This window comes from Oryzias melastigma, linkage group LG6 (genome assembly GCF_002922805.2).
Source record: "Oryzias melastigma strain HK-1 linkage group LG6, ASM292280v2, whole genome shotgun sequence".
NCBI classification, from domain to species: domain Eukaryota; kingdom Metazoa; phylum Chordata; class Actinopteri; order Beloniformes; family Adrianichthyidae; genus Oryzias; species Oryzias melastigma.
The window spans coordinates 19,327,454-19,341,654 of NC_050517.1; the positions used below are offsets into that span (position 1 = coordinate 19,327,454).

General features: G+C 39.1%; 1 protein-coding gene across 2 annotated transcripts in view; it reads right to left on the reverse strand.

Moving 5' to 3' along the window:
- Positions 1-7,459, reverse strand: part of rasgrf1 (Ras protein specific guanine nucleotide releasing factor 1) — a 28,742-nt gene extending 21,283 nt beyond the window's left edge. Inside the window, exons 1-5 of one of the 2 annotated variants that reach the window (XM_024282361.2) lie at positions 6,656-7,459; positions 2,524-2,630; positions 2,115-2,262; positions 529-621; positions 200-453 (exon numbers count right to left, since the gene is read on the reverse strand). In XM_024282361.2, coding sequence (XP_024138129.1) covers positions 200-453; positions 529-621; positions 2,115-2,262; positions 2,524-2,630; positions 6,656-6,931 — 878 coding nt within the window. In that variant the 5' untranslated portion in view covers positions 6,932-7,459. The remainder of the gene's footprint in view (positions 1-199; positions 454-528; positions 622-2,114; positions 2,263-2,523; positions 2,631-6,655) is intronic. The other variant, XM_024282360.2, reaches the window with a different exon arrangement.
- Positions 7,460-14,201: the final 6,742 nt, after the last annotated feature.

Below are 14,201 nucleotides of genomic sequence, written 5' to 3' on the forward strand. Positions count from 1 at the left end.
GTTTTTAATTCATTTAGAAATGTTGCTTTTGTTAGTTTTGCAATCCATAAATAAGCTTGTATTGATGATTTCTTAATCTTTGTCAATAGTGATACTCAAAAATTGTGGGGGACAAATCTTTTTGCTGGAGGACACCTGCCCCCCTTGCTCCTTGTAGCTCCGCCCCTGATTTATCTTTGCTCAGCTCGGCTCAGCAAACCTGTTGAGGAAGATGCTGCTGACGTCGTCGTGGGTGATGGGGGGCTTCTTGGAGCTGGCAGCCATACGCAGAGGCCTCAGAAAGTTGTTCACCAGGATGTGAAGCTGTTGCACGTACTCGGCCTCTGAGTCCAACATGCTGAAGACCACCTGGTTCCTCTTCCTCATGCTCTCTGCGTGAGGTGAGCGGATGTAATCCTGGATGATGGTCTTCCATTTCCTCCTGCAGATCCAACCCCGCAGAAAACTCTGGACCTGCATCGGTTTCGGGTGAAGAGTCAGCCCCGATTCGAACTGATGAGAATAAAAACGTTTTTTTTCAATTCTCACCTTCTTGATCTTCTTGATTTCGGAGTCGTCGTCACTAGGAGCAGCTGCTGGGCTGGTGTTGATCTTCTCGTTGTCTTTGAGCAGTCCTGCAATCTGTCGGAGGAAAAAAAAAATCACTACTCCTCACACTCTTTCTTCCTCTCACTTACTGTAAATGAATGTAAACAAAGTGACTAAGCTGACAGAACCTGTGAACACAGCCCTGACGCAAAAACTGACTAAGCAAGTGGATTTCAATATGCTGCTACTCCTCATATTTGTCATAGTGTGATCATCTCCTCTAATGCTTGTATTTGTAATAAAACACATCTTGTCTTTTTATGGATGTAAACACAACAGCAATTCAGGATTTCCTCAAATTGTTCAAACCTGGTAAACATGTCTCTCTTTCCTTAATTTATTGTTATGCATTTCGTATTTGAGAGGCAGGATGAAGAAGGGTTGATGCATATTCAGAGGATAATTAGATTTCATTTGCACATTAAAGTTAAACAATTATTTGATCTGAAGAAGACAGTAGGCCTTCAGGAGTCTGTGAGAGGAGAACGGCTGGCCCTTGACACGATGCTCCACTTCAGACCCCCTCCTTTCTTAAAAGACACCACAATATTCAAGATAATCTCTCCGTTCCCTGCTGGTTTGGCTTTTATTTGTGGTGCTGGCAGGTTCAGGCGAGGGAGGGACATAGACAGATTTTGGAAAGGAGGGAGAGTGCAATCAAGAAGCCGTGCCAGAGAATCTATTTACAGTCATTCTGCCTGGTATTGTGTCACATTTGGAGAAAGTCCGAAGTGTCTTGAAGGCATTTGTTTTGTGTTTGTTGACCATGATGCCAGTGATGACGGATTTCAGTCAAAAATGTTTGTTTTTGTAGGTCTGTATTAACACTTCAGCACACTGGATTCCTACATTTTTTCAGCCATTTATAGCTCTCACATCCAAACAAGAGGATTTACATAACATCTATTTTTGTTCTATTTTGTACTAAAGCATGATCCATGCAGTAAAGACAGCAGGGTATATTTATGATTTATTTAGACCTCGGTGGAGGATTTTGGCTTTTGCTTCCACAACCTAAACAGCAAATAAATAAATTATGCTGTAGGCATCAAAAAACGTCTTTTACAAATCAAACATACATTTTCGTGTGACCTCTTTTTTTTGCATCATATATGTTGCAGAAGAAATTGCCCACAGAGAAATTAGTATTTTCTGTGACTTTAACAGAAGTGGATGGGACTTGGCTTGTAGCTGCCAAAAAAATGACACAAACAACAAAAATGTACTTTAAGTTGCATAAAGAAAAGGTAAACAGAAAAGTCTTAACAGCCTGGAAAATGTCATGGAATTCTCCTAAGTGTTTTTGATTAAAACTTAACTCGTTTTTACCAAAAAATGGGTCAAACAAGGTGAATGCATGCCCAGATTTTGAAAGAAGGCAGTTTCTTTTTTGTAGATTTTTAGGTTTACCTCTAAAGTATAACGCTATTTGTCAGTCTATTCAATAAAAAAATAAAATCCTACATTTGTCTTTGAATCCCTTCAATTGAGTTTGTGAAAAAGGAACACATGAGAGTGATCATTACCTCTGACTTCAGCCTTTCAATCTCTATTTCCCCATCTTCTATCTGTTGTCGAAGTTGCTTAGCAACGGTTTTCTCAGTCTCCACAATCTGAAGCAGATGAAGATACTTCTGCATGAGAGTCTCATGCTCAGTCGCCAAGTTCCTGTAACTGTAAAACATGAAAGCACACACACACACACACACACACACACACAAAGCTCCCATGTATTGCAGCTTGAGCATTGCATTTACATTAGTTCATTTCACATTTATGCAATCGGGTGTTATTCATCACTTTCCAGCCCTTTCAGGGAAACCATGGCAACACTGTTGACAGACTCCGCACACCAGTCAAAGATTCCTTACCCTCCGTCGACCAATTAAATATCTAATTGCTATGTCTGAACATTACACTGATGAGTGCCTTTACCTGGCGTGTGATATTGCTGCCACCCATTCATCGCAGTCTTTTACATCTTCTGTGCGCAGCTCAAGTGCCTTCTGGTTTTCATGGGTGAAGCTGACTGTGAAATAGTACTAAAACAGAAAGGAGGGAAAGGATGATGAGTTCCAGGGTTCAAGGAACAGATCCACCATGTATCCACCTCGTAGAGACGGCAGAGTCACTTTTGGAAAACTCTCAGACTGGATTTTTACCAAACGTTTGCCCTTTATGCTTATTCTGATATACTAAGAGGGTGATTTAATACAATGGGCTTATGGAAGCCATGCTCGCCTACCGCCGCTGTAGGGACGTCTCTGATTCCCAGGAGGAAACGCTATAAAACATGAAGGCTGGATGGAGCCACCGCAAAGTACAGTACATACGTAACTGTCCGATACCTGTTTCCTAGCAACTCAGGTCAATGCAAACTGTTGGTTGCAGCTGATTCTGGCTTGTTCTTTTCATGAGTAGACTAATGTATGTTTTGTACTAACTTACATAAATGTATTGTCCAGACTATATTTATCCTGCACTCCTTATGAGGAGTAAATTCTTGAGGATGGATTACAGTCTGTGTCATTCCTGGGATATTCTGCACTGTGAAATGGGAAAAGTCACAAATGCATTCAAGAAAACGTTAAACTTGTAAAAGAAAAGTATCAGGTTTTTAAATGGTGCTTAATATTCCATATCTTGACTAAAAAATATTGCATTATTTGATGATAAAACAAGAATAAATGGGAGCCCTAATAGATGTTTTGATCTTCATTTCAGGAGGCAAAAAGTCCCTCTGTCTTAATTGTAAACTTCAAGTTATACCGGAAGGGAATTTGGAAATCCAAAAAATGTTTAACTCCTCTGAAAAGAGTTTAAAGTCATCTGAAAAATGAAGAAGATGTGGCCAAGTACTATAATTTCAATTGGAGAAGAAAGGAGTTACATTAACAAATCTTTTAAATGCATGGACCTTAGCATGGACTGATACAGACTACAGACCATCACTGACTTGCAAGGGTTCAACATACACTCATTAACCTGCAACAGATTTTTTCGTGGATTACTGGTCCTCGGGGTACACTGTCCTGCATGTTCTCTATAGACCCTGCAGAAACCTGACAATAACAGTCATCAAAGGGGGGTGTGTTTGTTGGGTCAGTGCTCCCCGAGGACCAGGGTTGGGAAACTGGCATTACTGCACCTACATCTTCACAGTCATGAGGTTTTTATTATGTAGTTAAAGAAGGTCTATTTCTGTTGTATGTTGTTGATGTATTCCCTCATGATTCCAGTACTTTCTTGGTGAATTCATGGTGTGTAGCAACATTAACTACACCTTGTGCTGAAGAGCTGAGTCATGAACCTTCAAAATAAGATCTGAGGACGTTTGTTTTATTGGTTCAAAGTGCTTTGAATTATTGTTTAATGATATTATTTGTCACATCGAGAAGGCCCTGGTTCTAATCCCAGCTGTGTGGAGTTTGCATGTTCTACTTGTGGATGTACAGGCTTCTCTCCACAGTCCAGGGAGCGGTGTCAACCTCATTTTGGTTCTGGAGCCACATTCAGCCCATCTGATCTCAAGAGAGCCAGACCAGTAACATATTAGCAGAAAAAACCTATGATCAACTTGTTATCTGTAGCTTTGTTTTTGTTTTTTTCTCAGTTAGGAAAAAATGCCTCAAACAATCTAATAGTTTAATTACTTACTATTATTATTAGAGCTATTTTTTTCCCAATGACAATTTGGTAATTGTCGTGTCAATCCTGATCATTTTTATAACAACTTAACAATCATGGAAGCTAACTGCATTTTACCCAGATGTTGCAAGACATGTGCTTGCAAATAGATGCTATTTCTTGATATCTTTAAATAACTGTAACTCGCCACAGTTTTTTCAACATCCGTATATTGGGCCAGTATGTTTGACACCCCTGCTCTAAAGCCTTGTTTCTGGTCAGTACAGTACGGTATTTTGAGCATTACTAATAAACCATACCTTTTGAGGTCCCCCGTTCATTGTAGGTCCACTGAAAAGTGGAATGAGAGCCGCTGTAGCCACCCGGTGATTGGCAGAAAGTGCCAATATAGCACTCATTTAAGCTAACATTTCCATTGTATTCATCTTAGCCGCCCACACTCTTCTTTCGAACAACATTAAGATCCTTCTTACACACGATGTAGCAAAAGTAAAGCAATTAAAAGACGAGCTGCTGGATGACCTCCATTGTTATTGCTTTTCTAGTCATTGCACTACAATGACACCTTAGCGTCATGAAAAAAGATTGGCAGATTGTTCAGTGTGTGGCCTGCCTTTGCTCTAATGTGGCAAGGATAGGCTCCAGCTACCCTTGTGACCCCCAAACAGGATCTAACCGTATAAATGCATTTTTGTGTTGTATTTTGAAAGTTTTAGTTTAATGCAACTGCTTTATAGATATTTAAACTTTAGTAATTATTCTGCACTTGTCTGCTCTCAATACTTAATATTATTACTCCTGCTGTGTGTTTTCAAAAAGCTGGGTTATTTTAATAACAATGCATCTTGTGAGCAGTTTTTTGTGTGTGTGCGGCTGATTGAAGTGCAGCTATGAGAGATGCTTTTCAAATAATTGGACTGCGACCCTTCCATGGTACCACAAGAAGCAAATTTGGCTCAGATATCGCTCACATTAATAGGAGAAATGTGACGCACTGCCTCTCTGTTTTACAGCCTCTCCTGACTGCATCATGCTTTAGGATGCAAAAAAAGGTTGCCATAGAAACCTTAGGCTCAGGCATGATTATATTTCCACTAACAGCATTTGAGGATGTATTTATATAATGCAGAAAAGGCAAAGCAAAAGTAGCCAGACTTCATGCAAAGGAAAAACATGCAGATTTTTTCCAACTTTTTTAAATACAAAAATAATACTGATCTTTTATTGTGAGCACATTTTTAATATTGGTTGCCCAAAATAGATGCAAAAAACAACAAACTCGTATTTCTTGCATGCAACGGGACTTGTGAATATATATGAAGAAATCTCATGGGAGTTTTTATCGCGTGTCTTTGTTGACAAGTGCAAGAGACGGTTTGTTGCATTCTGCCTTGTCAGCACAAGGGCAGCTGTTCACAGGAAGATCCTGGCTTGAGTTTGGATTGCAGCCCTACCTTCAGCGTCAAGCACAGAACAGGAAGAGCGCTCAGTGGAGCATTCTGTTCACGGCTATGTACAAGAATCACAATAACACGCCTGTTAACCATAGTCGTCCCGATTTTTGTATTTCTGATCGAACATCCAGCCAGAGAAAATCAATCAAAAATGAATTCAATTAATCGATTACAGTCACTTTGCTTGATTTAACGCTCTAATTATTCAGTTAGTAGTTTGCAAAGATGTAAAAAATGATGGTATGGGCATTTTATACATATCTCTGTTGTGATGTAACTTCCAGAATCATATTGACGGAATGGTTTGATTTTCTAGATTAAATAAGAAGGATCTGGCCCCCTGCTGCGTCCTGAGGCTTAACTGCAATTTTTCAATTTCACCACTAGATGGCAACCTCGAGGTGACAACTTTTTTTTTTGGTATTGTTAAAAAAAAGAATTTAGGCATTCATTCTCACTAAAGAAAAAAATATTACAGATAAATTATAAAATGAGGTAAATTATTTTAATTTAATGCACCAGAAATAAACAAAAATATTAGCTTAAAGGAAGGTGTGTATGTGTGGGGTGTGTGTGAAGGGGAGGGGGGTTAGGTTTGGTGCAACATTGAGAAAAAAAAAAGAAGAAAAGAAAAGGCAACCCTGCATGGATTTTTGCAGGCCTGTTGCAATGCCATTAACTGTTAATGTTGTTACCTCATCATTAAAGCCATGCATGGATTACATAAGTAGCAATTCAGCAATGCAAAACCTTGCGTTGCCTCTGCAGCACTGAATTCGAGGTCGTCATGAAACGGCATCCGAGGTGAACATACGCATGTATTAAAAAAAGAAAAAGCATCCCACGCAAATGTGGCTCAGAGGATATTTTTTTGCATTCAGCGTTGCACCTCTGAGTCTGGCAAACAACAAAGCAGAAAGGAAAGGGAGCGCAGATTTGTGCGCGCATGCACACGCTGTCCGTACCTGCTTCTCCAAGCACTCCTTGGCTGACAGCGAGGGCTTGGGTGAAGGCGCTCTGTCGCACATGCATCCCTCCAACAAGTACAATCCCGAGGGTCGAGAGCTGGACTCGTTCTCGAAATAAAAGAGCATATTCTGCAACAAAGCAAACCACTTAGTGTGCCATTTGGTGTTATCTGAGCTCTTTTTGCTCAAGCACCCTCTCCTCGTGCCATCCTTCTTTGCCAAAAGCCCCAGGTAGGTGACATGACCATCATTAAGTCGTATTCCCTTCTGCATTTTTGGTGAGGAGCTTCAGCTGCGCGCAGCAGGTCGGTCGTTACATCCTTGGGAAGTCAAATGAAGACAGAGGAGACGCTCAGTTTGTGGATGCGGGGCTCTGGCAGCAGGCTCGTCCACTCTGTCCGACGCATTCACCGTGCTGGCATTTAAGTGGAAAGAAAGGAACAAAGCGAGGAGCGCAAGTCCAGCATCCTAAAAAATGTTTTGTGGGACTCCGAGCACTTTTTTTTTTTAGCTCCTCATCATTCAATTTGGTGATCAAAAAAGGGTAAAACAGAAAATTTGAAAACCAAACATGAGAGGAAGATGGGCTCCCGAGTCTGATTCTCTCCTGAAATCTCCAGAAAGCAGCAGGCTTGCTGCTGAGCTAGGCAGTGCTGGCTGAAGTCACATGATGCGTGCTTGGAAGAGCAGATTTCAGGACCTTGGAGAGGAACGTTACAAGAGGCTGCACAAGTTGCTTTTCCTTCCCAGACAAATAGGCAAACGTGCACTGGTGGCAACGAAAAACACTCATCTTATGAGGGACACCATGTCTTTGAGTCCAAATATAGCAGAAAAAGCAACATCAAAAAGATGTTTTTTTTTTACAATGAAACCCAAAAAATGAGGTCATAGATGATATAATGTTATCCCCCATAAACCAGATCACCTAAATATAGTTTTCTCTCATTTTTTGTGTATTTTGTCAATCTACACAGCGGTTTTCTGTCAGCTATTACATTTAAATGCAGTTTTCCTTCTCGTGTATTTCCCAAAATTGAGTTACAGTTTAACTTCTCATGGAAAGAGGCACTGTTTAATTTTTAGCCTGTAACGTTTTAATAAATGTGACAAAATATCTACAATTTCAGCCAAAGCAATCTGCTTTACATTGATTAAAAAATATAGTAAGTGACAATAATTATTGCTCTTATTCAATTTCACTAAAGTTCTATTCTATTCTATTCTATTCTATTCTATTCTATTCTATTCTATTCTTTACCATTGAAATAAAAGCTCAAATTCAGGATTATATAGTATTAAATTAAACTAGCTGTTTAGCATATATAAGTTTTAATAAAATATTTAGCCTAAATTTTTCCTTTAAAGTCACAGCATCCTAATAAACTTTCTCTTTATCACCTAAGATGCTATTTTTTTTTTTATAAAAGTATTATGAGTACATAGGGTAAAATTCTGTCAGCAATAACATTTAGTTATTACCTTGTTATGACTCTTTAGAATCCGGGTGAATTTTAATCTACATAAAATTAAAGTGACTACATTGTAATGGTTAGATTGATTCTTACAATAACAACAACAACAAACGTTCATTTTCTCTCACCTCGTTCATTTTTTTTAACTTTCCAATAGTTGGCCATTATTCAAATCTGAAGAACTCTACGGTCAGGGAAGGCCTGTCTAAGAATAAATATAAGCTTGGTAGTAAAATTGGAGGTACAAGCAATAAACGTAGCTGGATTTGATTACCTTTGCATAGACGTGCATGTTAGAGGCCATAATGCTGTGGAAATACTATTTCCCTCCCCCAGAACCCTCGTGTTCCTTGTGCTGCACAATTAGACTATTGTGCTGCACAAGGAACTGACTCCACAGAGTCAGAAATGTTTCATGAAAGTTCTGTGTATGTGCAGCTGTCACTTGGTTTACTCTTGGATCGTAAAAAGGTGTTGAATTTGAAGTATTTGTTTAGTCAAACAAGGATTTTAGGAGACAGAAAAGAGGCAGGTGTTTGTCTAGAACAGGAGTGTTCTTTTTAACATTACTATAAATAAAAACAAACAGGAATATTATTCCAGAATAAATCAACTTAAACCTTAAATAACTTTTAATAAAAATATATTTTGTCAAAATTATACACGTTAGAAAGAAGCACAATATAACATTAATAATTAACATTAATTATAATAAAATAAAATTATCTGGAGGGCCGGATAGAATTACCCAGAGGCCTCTGGGTCTTGACGCATGTGGTCTAGAAACGTCAGTGCGGACTGGTGGAAGTACACAGCATTTCTGAAATCAGCTGTTTTAGCTCATCTCAAACAAAAAAAAAATGATCATCTCTTGTTGTGAGGATGTTTAATTTAGTTTGTCATATTAACATGAAGTCAATTCTACAATCATTTTAACAAAATAAACTTACAACTTTCCTTTAAGCATTATCACACTGAAGAATCAAACAAATCTTCATTCTATAAAGATTCAGTGAGCCATTGAAAGAAAGTAAGTTTTTGAGTCAATTATCAAAAACAATCAATAATAAAAACCGGAGCTAGAGCAGTTCACCAGGTAACCACAAGGTGGGGTTTTAATCAATCTATCAATCAATCAATCAATACTTTTTTAATCACATGGGGGGAAATTCATTGTTTTTCAGTACAACCAAGAACTAGACAAACAGAGAGAGGTACACAGACAGTTGAAGGTTCACTGCAGAAGCGTCCACTGAGCGGCGCCCCTCATTAGCGTGGGAGTAGAAGGTCACGAGGGGGGCTAGGGTATGGGTGGCAAACAAAAGCGTACAATGTTTAGATACAAGCAAAAAAAATACACCATAACACAGAAGCACAATACATTCGAAGACGCAATACAATGGTGGGTGGGCAGGGGACACCTTTGCACTAGTCCTTTAGCTGCTTCCTAGAGCACACATCCAGACTACGCTCTGGAGGGGAGGGAGATTGCAGGAATGCCGAGGTCAAGGAGGGATGAGCTTCAGTTTTTGTCTTCCTTTCACACTGTGCAGAAGCGGTATGTTTTGAGAGCCAAGGCAGCGCCATCGACTAAGGGGGGGTCCGATAAGATAAAATTGTTTCAGGCGCCAGCAGTTGTTTTTGTACTGCAGGCTTGTGTCCTTCACTGGTCTGGAGTCTTTGAGGCAAATTTCAGAATGGGCCGGAATGTGGGCAATTTAGGCCAGTCTCCCTTCTGCTCGGGCAGTAAGTCGCTCCAAGTTGACATCCATCTTCTGCATAAGTTCAAGGGTCAGGAGCATTCTGCTCAGATGGGCAAGAGTGGCAGACTGCTTCTGATCCACTTGTGAAAGTCCGTGTCGAAGAGTCTCTTCTCCCCGAAGTATCTTCCCAAAGAGATCAGACGGCTCGCCTCTCGCCGTCTTCAGCTCACTTCTAGCGAGCATCATCTCTCTTCTCATGAGCTTCACCTCCGAGACCACCTGATAGTTGAGATATCCTATGATCCCAATAGTGAGGAATCCAAAAATCAGGAGCAGGAGTAGATATACATCTTCAACATCTTCCACAGACAGCTGGGCCAGACACATCAGCCTCCAGTTGCCCCATGGATCGTTGGTGTATCCAGCCGCATGGGTTCCGTTTGGGCAGGAGGGGTCCGCTTTCCCATTACTTAGCGTGGAGTAAATTTTGTCGATCGCATTAAAAGACCAGTGGATCGGATCCATTTTCAGAGTTCAAAAAGCAGAAGAGCAATTGAGAGCAAAAACAGCAGCTCACAGGGAGACAAACAGAAGCCTTGGGAGCAACACAGGAGGGGAGGAGAGAGAAGAAAGTGTGTCTGTCCTCGGCATGAGCCAAACACCAAACCTCAATCACTGAAGTACAACATTGCTTGAACATGTGCCTTTCATTTAACATTATTGCATTAATTACATTATTTGAAAAATATTTCTGAGCAAATGAAACTCTTTCAAATTTGAAATGTCCTAATATTGTCTGAAATTGTCAAGAAGAAGAAGTTCTGAAACTCTTCCAGTTGGACCTAATATTGAAGTGAAGATAGATCAAAACAGCTCACATCTTAATCTACTTTAAAGTAAAGATCTCACTTTTTACTTTAGCTGTACTTTAGAATCACTTCAATAATTATCTGCTCCAGCAATACCTGGAAATAACTATGAGTAGCAACAGCTTATTGGCCAAATGACCAACAGCAAATGCTCTCTAACTTCCAAAATCCTTCTGGAACTTAAAAGTTTCTTCAAGTTAACAAAAAACATAAAGACTGAAAATAAATAATGTTTCACTTTCACATTATTTATGGACAAAAAGCAGATTCCAAACCATTTAGAAACGATTAAATTGAAACAGTTTAAATAAAATAAAAGAAGACTTCTTCAAAACTAATTTGGGTAAATACTTTGTGTTTTTCTTTCAGCTTTTCTCTTCAGGGGTCACTACAGTGAATCAGCTTCCTCCACCTAACCTTTTCAGACTCTCTAGACCAGGGGCGGGCAAACTTTTTTACTGTGGGGCCACAAAAGGTTCTGAAATTTGACAGAAGGGCAGACGTGTGGAGTGTTTTGGTAATCCAACTCATCAATCCAACTAGCTGTTTTGGGTAATTTAGATTTTTTTTAATGTACTTTTTAGGCTGTTTTGGAGTTAGGTTAATATTTACATGCTAGCTGTTTTGGCTAAGCTGAAGTTAATAGCTGGAAATGTTCAAGCTGATATCCAGCTATTAACTTCAGCGTTTTCAGCTATCATTTTCAGCGTTTTTAGCTATCAATTTTAGCATCTTCATTTATCAGCACTAGCATCTTCAGCAGCCAAATTCAGCTTACAGCATTCACGCTAGCATTATTACAGGTAATGCTATATATTTAGTTCATGATTATGCTAAAAAGTTATGGTTTTAAAGTTTTAAAAATTTAGTTTTAGTGTGTTCAATAAATGTTTATCCTGTCCGGCCCGCGACCTAAGGTGTGTTTTGGATTGTGGCCCCTTGTGCGACTGAGTTTGACACCCCTGGTCTAACAGGATGCATATGGCCGCATATGCAGTTGCCCCACTCTTGCTCACCACTTAAAACAAAAGCTACAAAGTACCACTAAACAAAGGAAAGGGGTAAGAGAAACTTTGCTCATCAGTAAAAATCTAGAAATCAAAACTGGACATTTTTATTCGAAAAAAAAAAACATTTTAAACCTTTATTTATTCCTATCTCTTCAGTGCTGATGTTATCCATGTCAGTTTGGCGTTTTTCAACTGTTAAAGTCCACCTATAACAATTTTTTTATTTAAAAAAATGTCTCAGTAGTCTTGTAATTATGATTATAACGTTTTTAACCCAAATCAATCAACCTAAATGTCTTAAAAAAGACATTTTTCATGTTGATCTGAGGCCTGCGTTTGCAAAATCTCCTCTGAGGGGGCGTGGCTTGTGGAGCTGAGCGGAGCTGCTACGTTTGTACGTACATCTTGTACATCTTTTTGTTGCATCTGTCGGGGTTGCAAAGGGCTTACAGGCATCTCCAACCCCAGTTCTTACAGCTAGTCATTAATTGCTGATTGGCTGGATTGAGCAAACGAGTTTCCAACTGACTGAACTCACCTGACCCAGGTGACCAGTAATTACTGAAGTGAGGTGAGTGAGTAGCTCACAAGGAACAGGGCAGGAGACCACTGAGCTAGAGGGAGAGCATGTAAACTGATGAATGATGGGAAATGGGGACGGACTTACTTTTTTATTTTGGCTAAATAAATTAACTATACTTAAAAGACCACTGGTAGCAGTTTTACAATAGACTAAAAGATGATTGCAATGTAATTTTAAACTCTTAAAAGAAGTATTTAATTTATTTTCAAGGAGGTGTTCCATAAATTCTGGGAAATTTAAGAGTTAAACCTATATGTGTAATAGGACTTGTTGGAAAATATGTATTTGTGGTTTTATTTCTATTATAACCCTATTTGTTGGCATTATATTTCATTAATCAACATTAAGACAAAAAAAAGCACCAGTCCTTCATCCCCGTTAACCACGTTGAACACTGTTCTGCAGCAGCTTGTGGTGCCGGCAGCGTTTGAACACGATGCTGCTGTAGTGTCCTCGTCCTCCTAAAGCCGCCCAGGAAAACACTCCAGTCCTAATTATGTGATACACCAGGCTTCTGATTCGCCACACTCCTCTCAAATGACATTTACTAATTATTGCTACCTTTATTTAGAAACAGCTTTCTGGGTTTCATCCAACCCCCCCTCTCATGCTTATTGTCATGTTAGAACAAACGAGTTGGCTGTTGTGGCAGTCAGATCCTATTTGGTTCAAAGTCAGGGAGCCAACATGCAAACAAACATCCTAAAACCTTTTAAAACATGACGTTATATAAAGTAGTTTAGCATGAGGGTGCAATTTGATTGATTAGTGGAAAAAGTTAATAACAATACAATTAAATTACTTACTAATGCTTAAAAAAGTAGGAGTGAGGCTTTATAAATGATTAATTACGTTTTAACAAATGCTCAACTAATGTTTCAGTAATGCCTAAAAGTGTGTAGTTATTATTAAGTGTTACCAAAAATGTTTTTTTTTTTTTAAAGTAATAGATTGTTAACAAATTAAAATTGGTTATTTATTTGCGCATAAAGACTGGCATCCTTAAAGTCACACTCCAACTACACATTTTTTCTATTGTAAATTGTTCCTTAAATCATTATTTATTTATTTATTTATTTATTTTTAGCAAAAATTAAAAAGCTGTGTTGTTTTTGCCGACATATTTTCTCCAAAAGTTAGACTCGGCTAATTTCCCATCAACCCTTTGTTTCCACACTTTCCTGCTAGCTTACAGCCGTCACAACCCCACAAAACATGGCGAGAAATATCGGAGCTATCCAGCCGTAGAGTTTTGATCCCGATGCCAGCTCGGAGGAGGAAAATAAGGACGTTAATAGATCTATTTATCTGCAAGTGGGTGCCTCTGAATTGTAGCAGAGAAGGGAGACTTTTATCTTTTTTTTCTTTTTAGAGAAGAGAGGCTTTGGCCCGCCCATGGCAGTTTTGGAGCTGAGCGGAAACCCAAACCCAAGCTTTTTCGAACCACGTGTTTTCATCTGATCCCGATACAACACAATTTGAATTAAAAAAATTACTTAAAAATGCAGTTTTAATCTTACATTTTTATATATACTGTATATATGTCCTCCAATGTAAGAAAACTGCTATAATTGATCATTTTTATCAGATCTTTAAAATCTTTTTTGGCATTTTGGGGATTTCTCCTCACCTCCATAAATATCTCTCAAAATGAGCAGAAAATGCAGAAATGCTTATAAAAAGAACTAGCACTCATATTTAAGATTTTCAAGGTGGGCCCTTTTGCTCCATTGTCCTTGTGTTCATCATAATTTTGGGTATGAAGAGTGGCGTGTCGCCCTGATGGTCCCAATCTCCCAGACAGGCATTGCTCCCACAGCTGCTCTGTCTCAACTCAGACGTATTTTCCCGCGTCAGGGCCGGTTAGACTGCCTGCCACTCACAGCTTATCGGTGGGGGAATG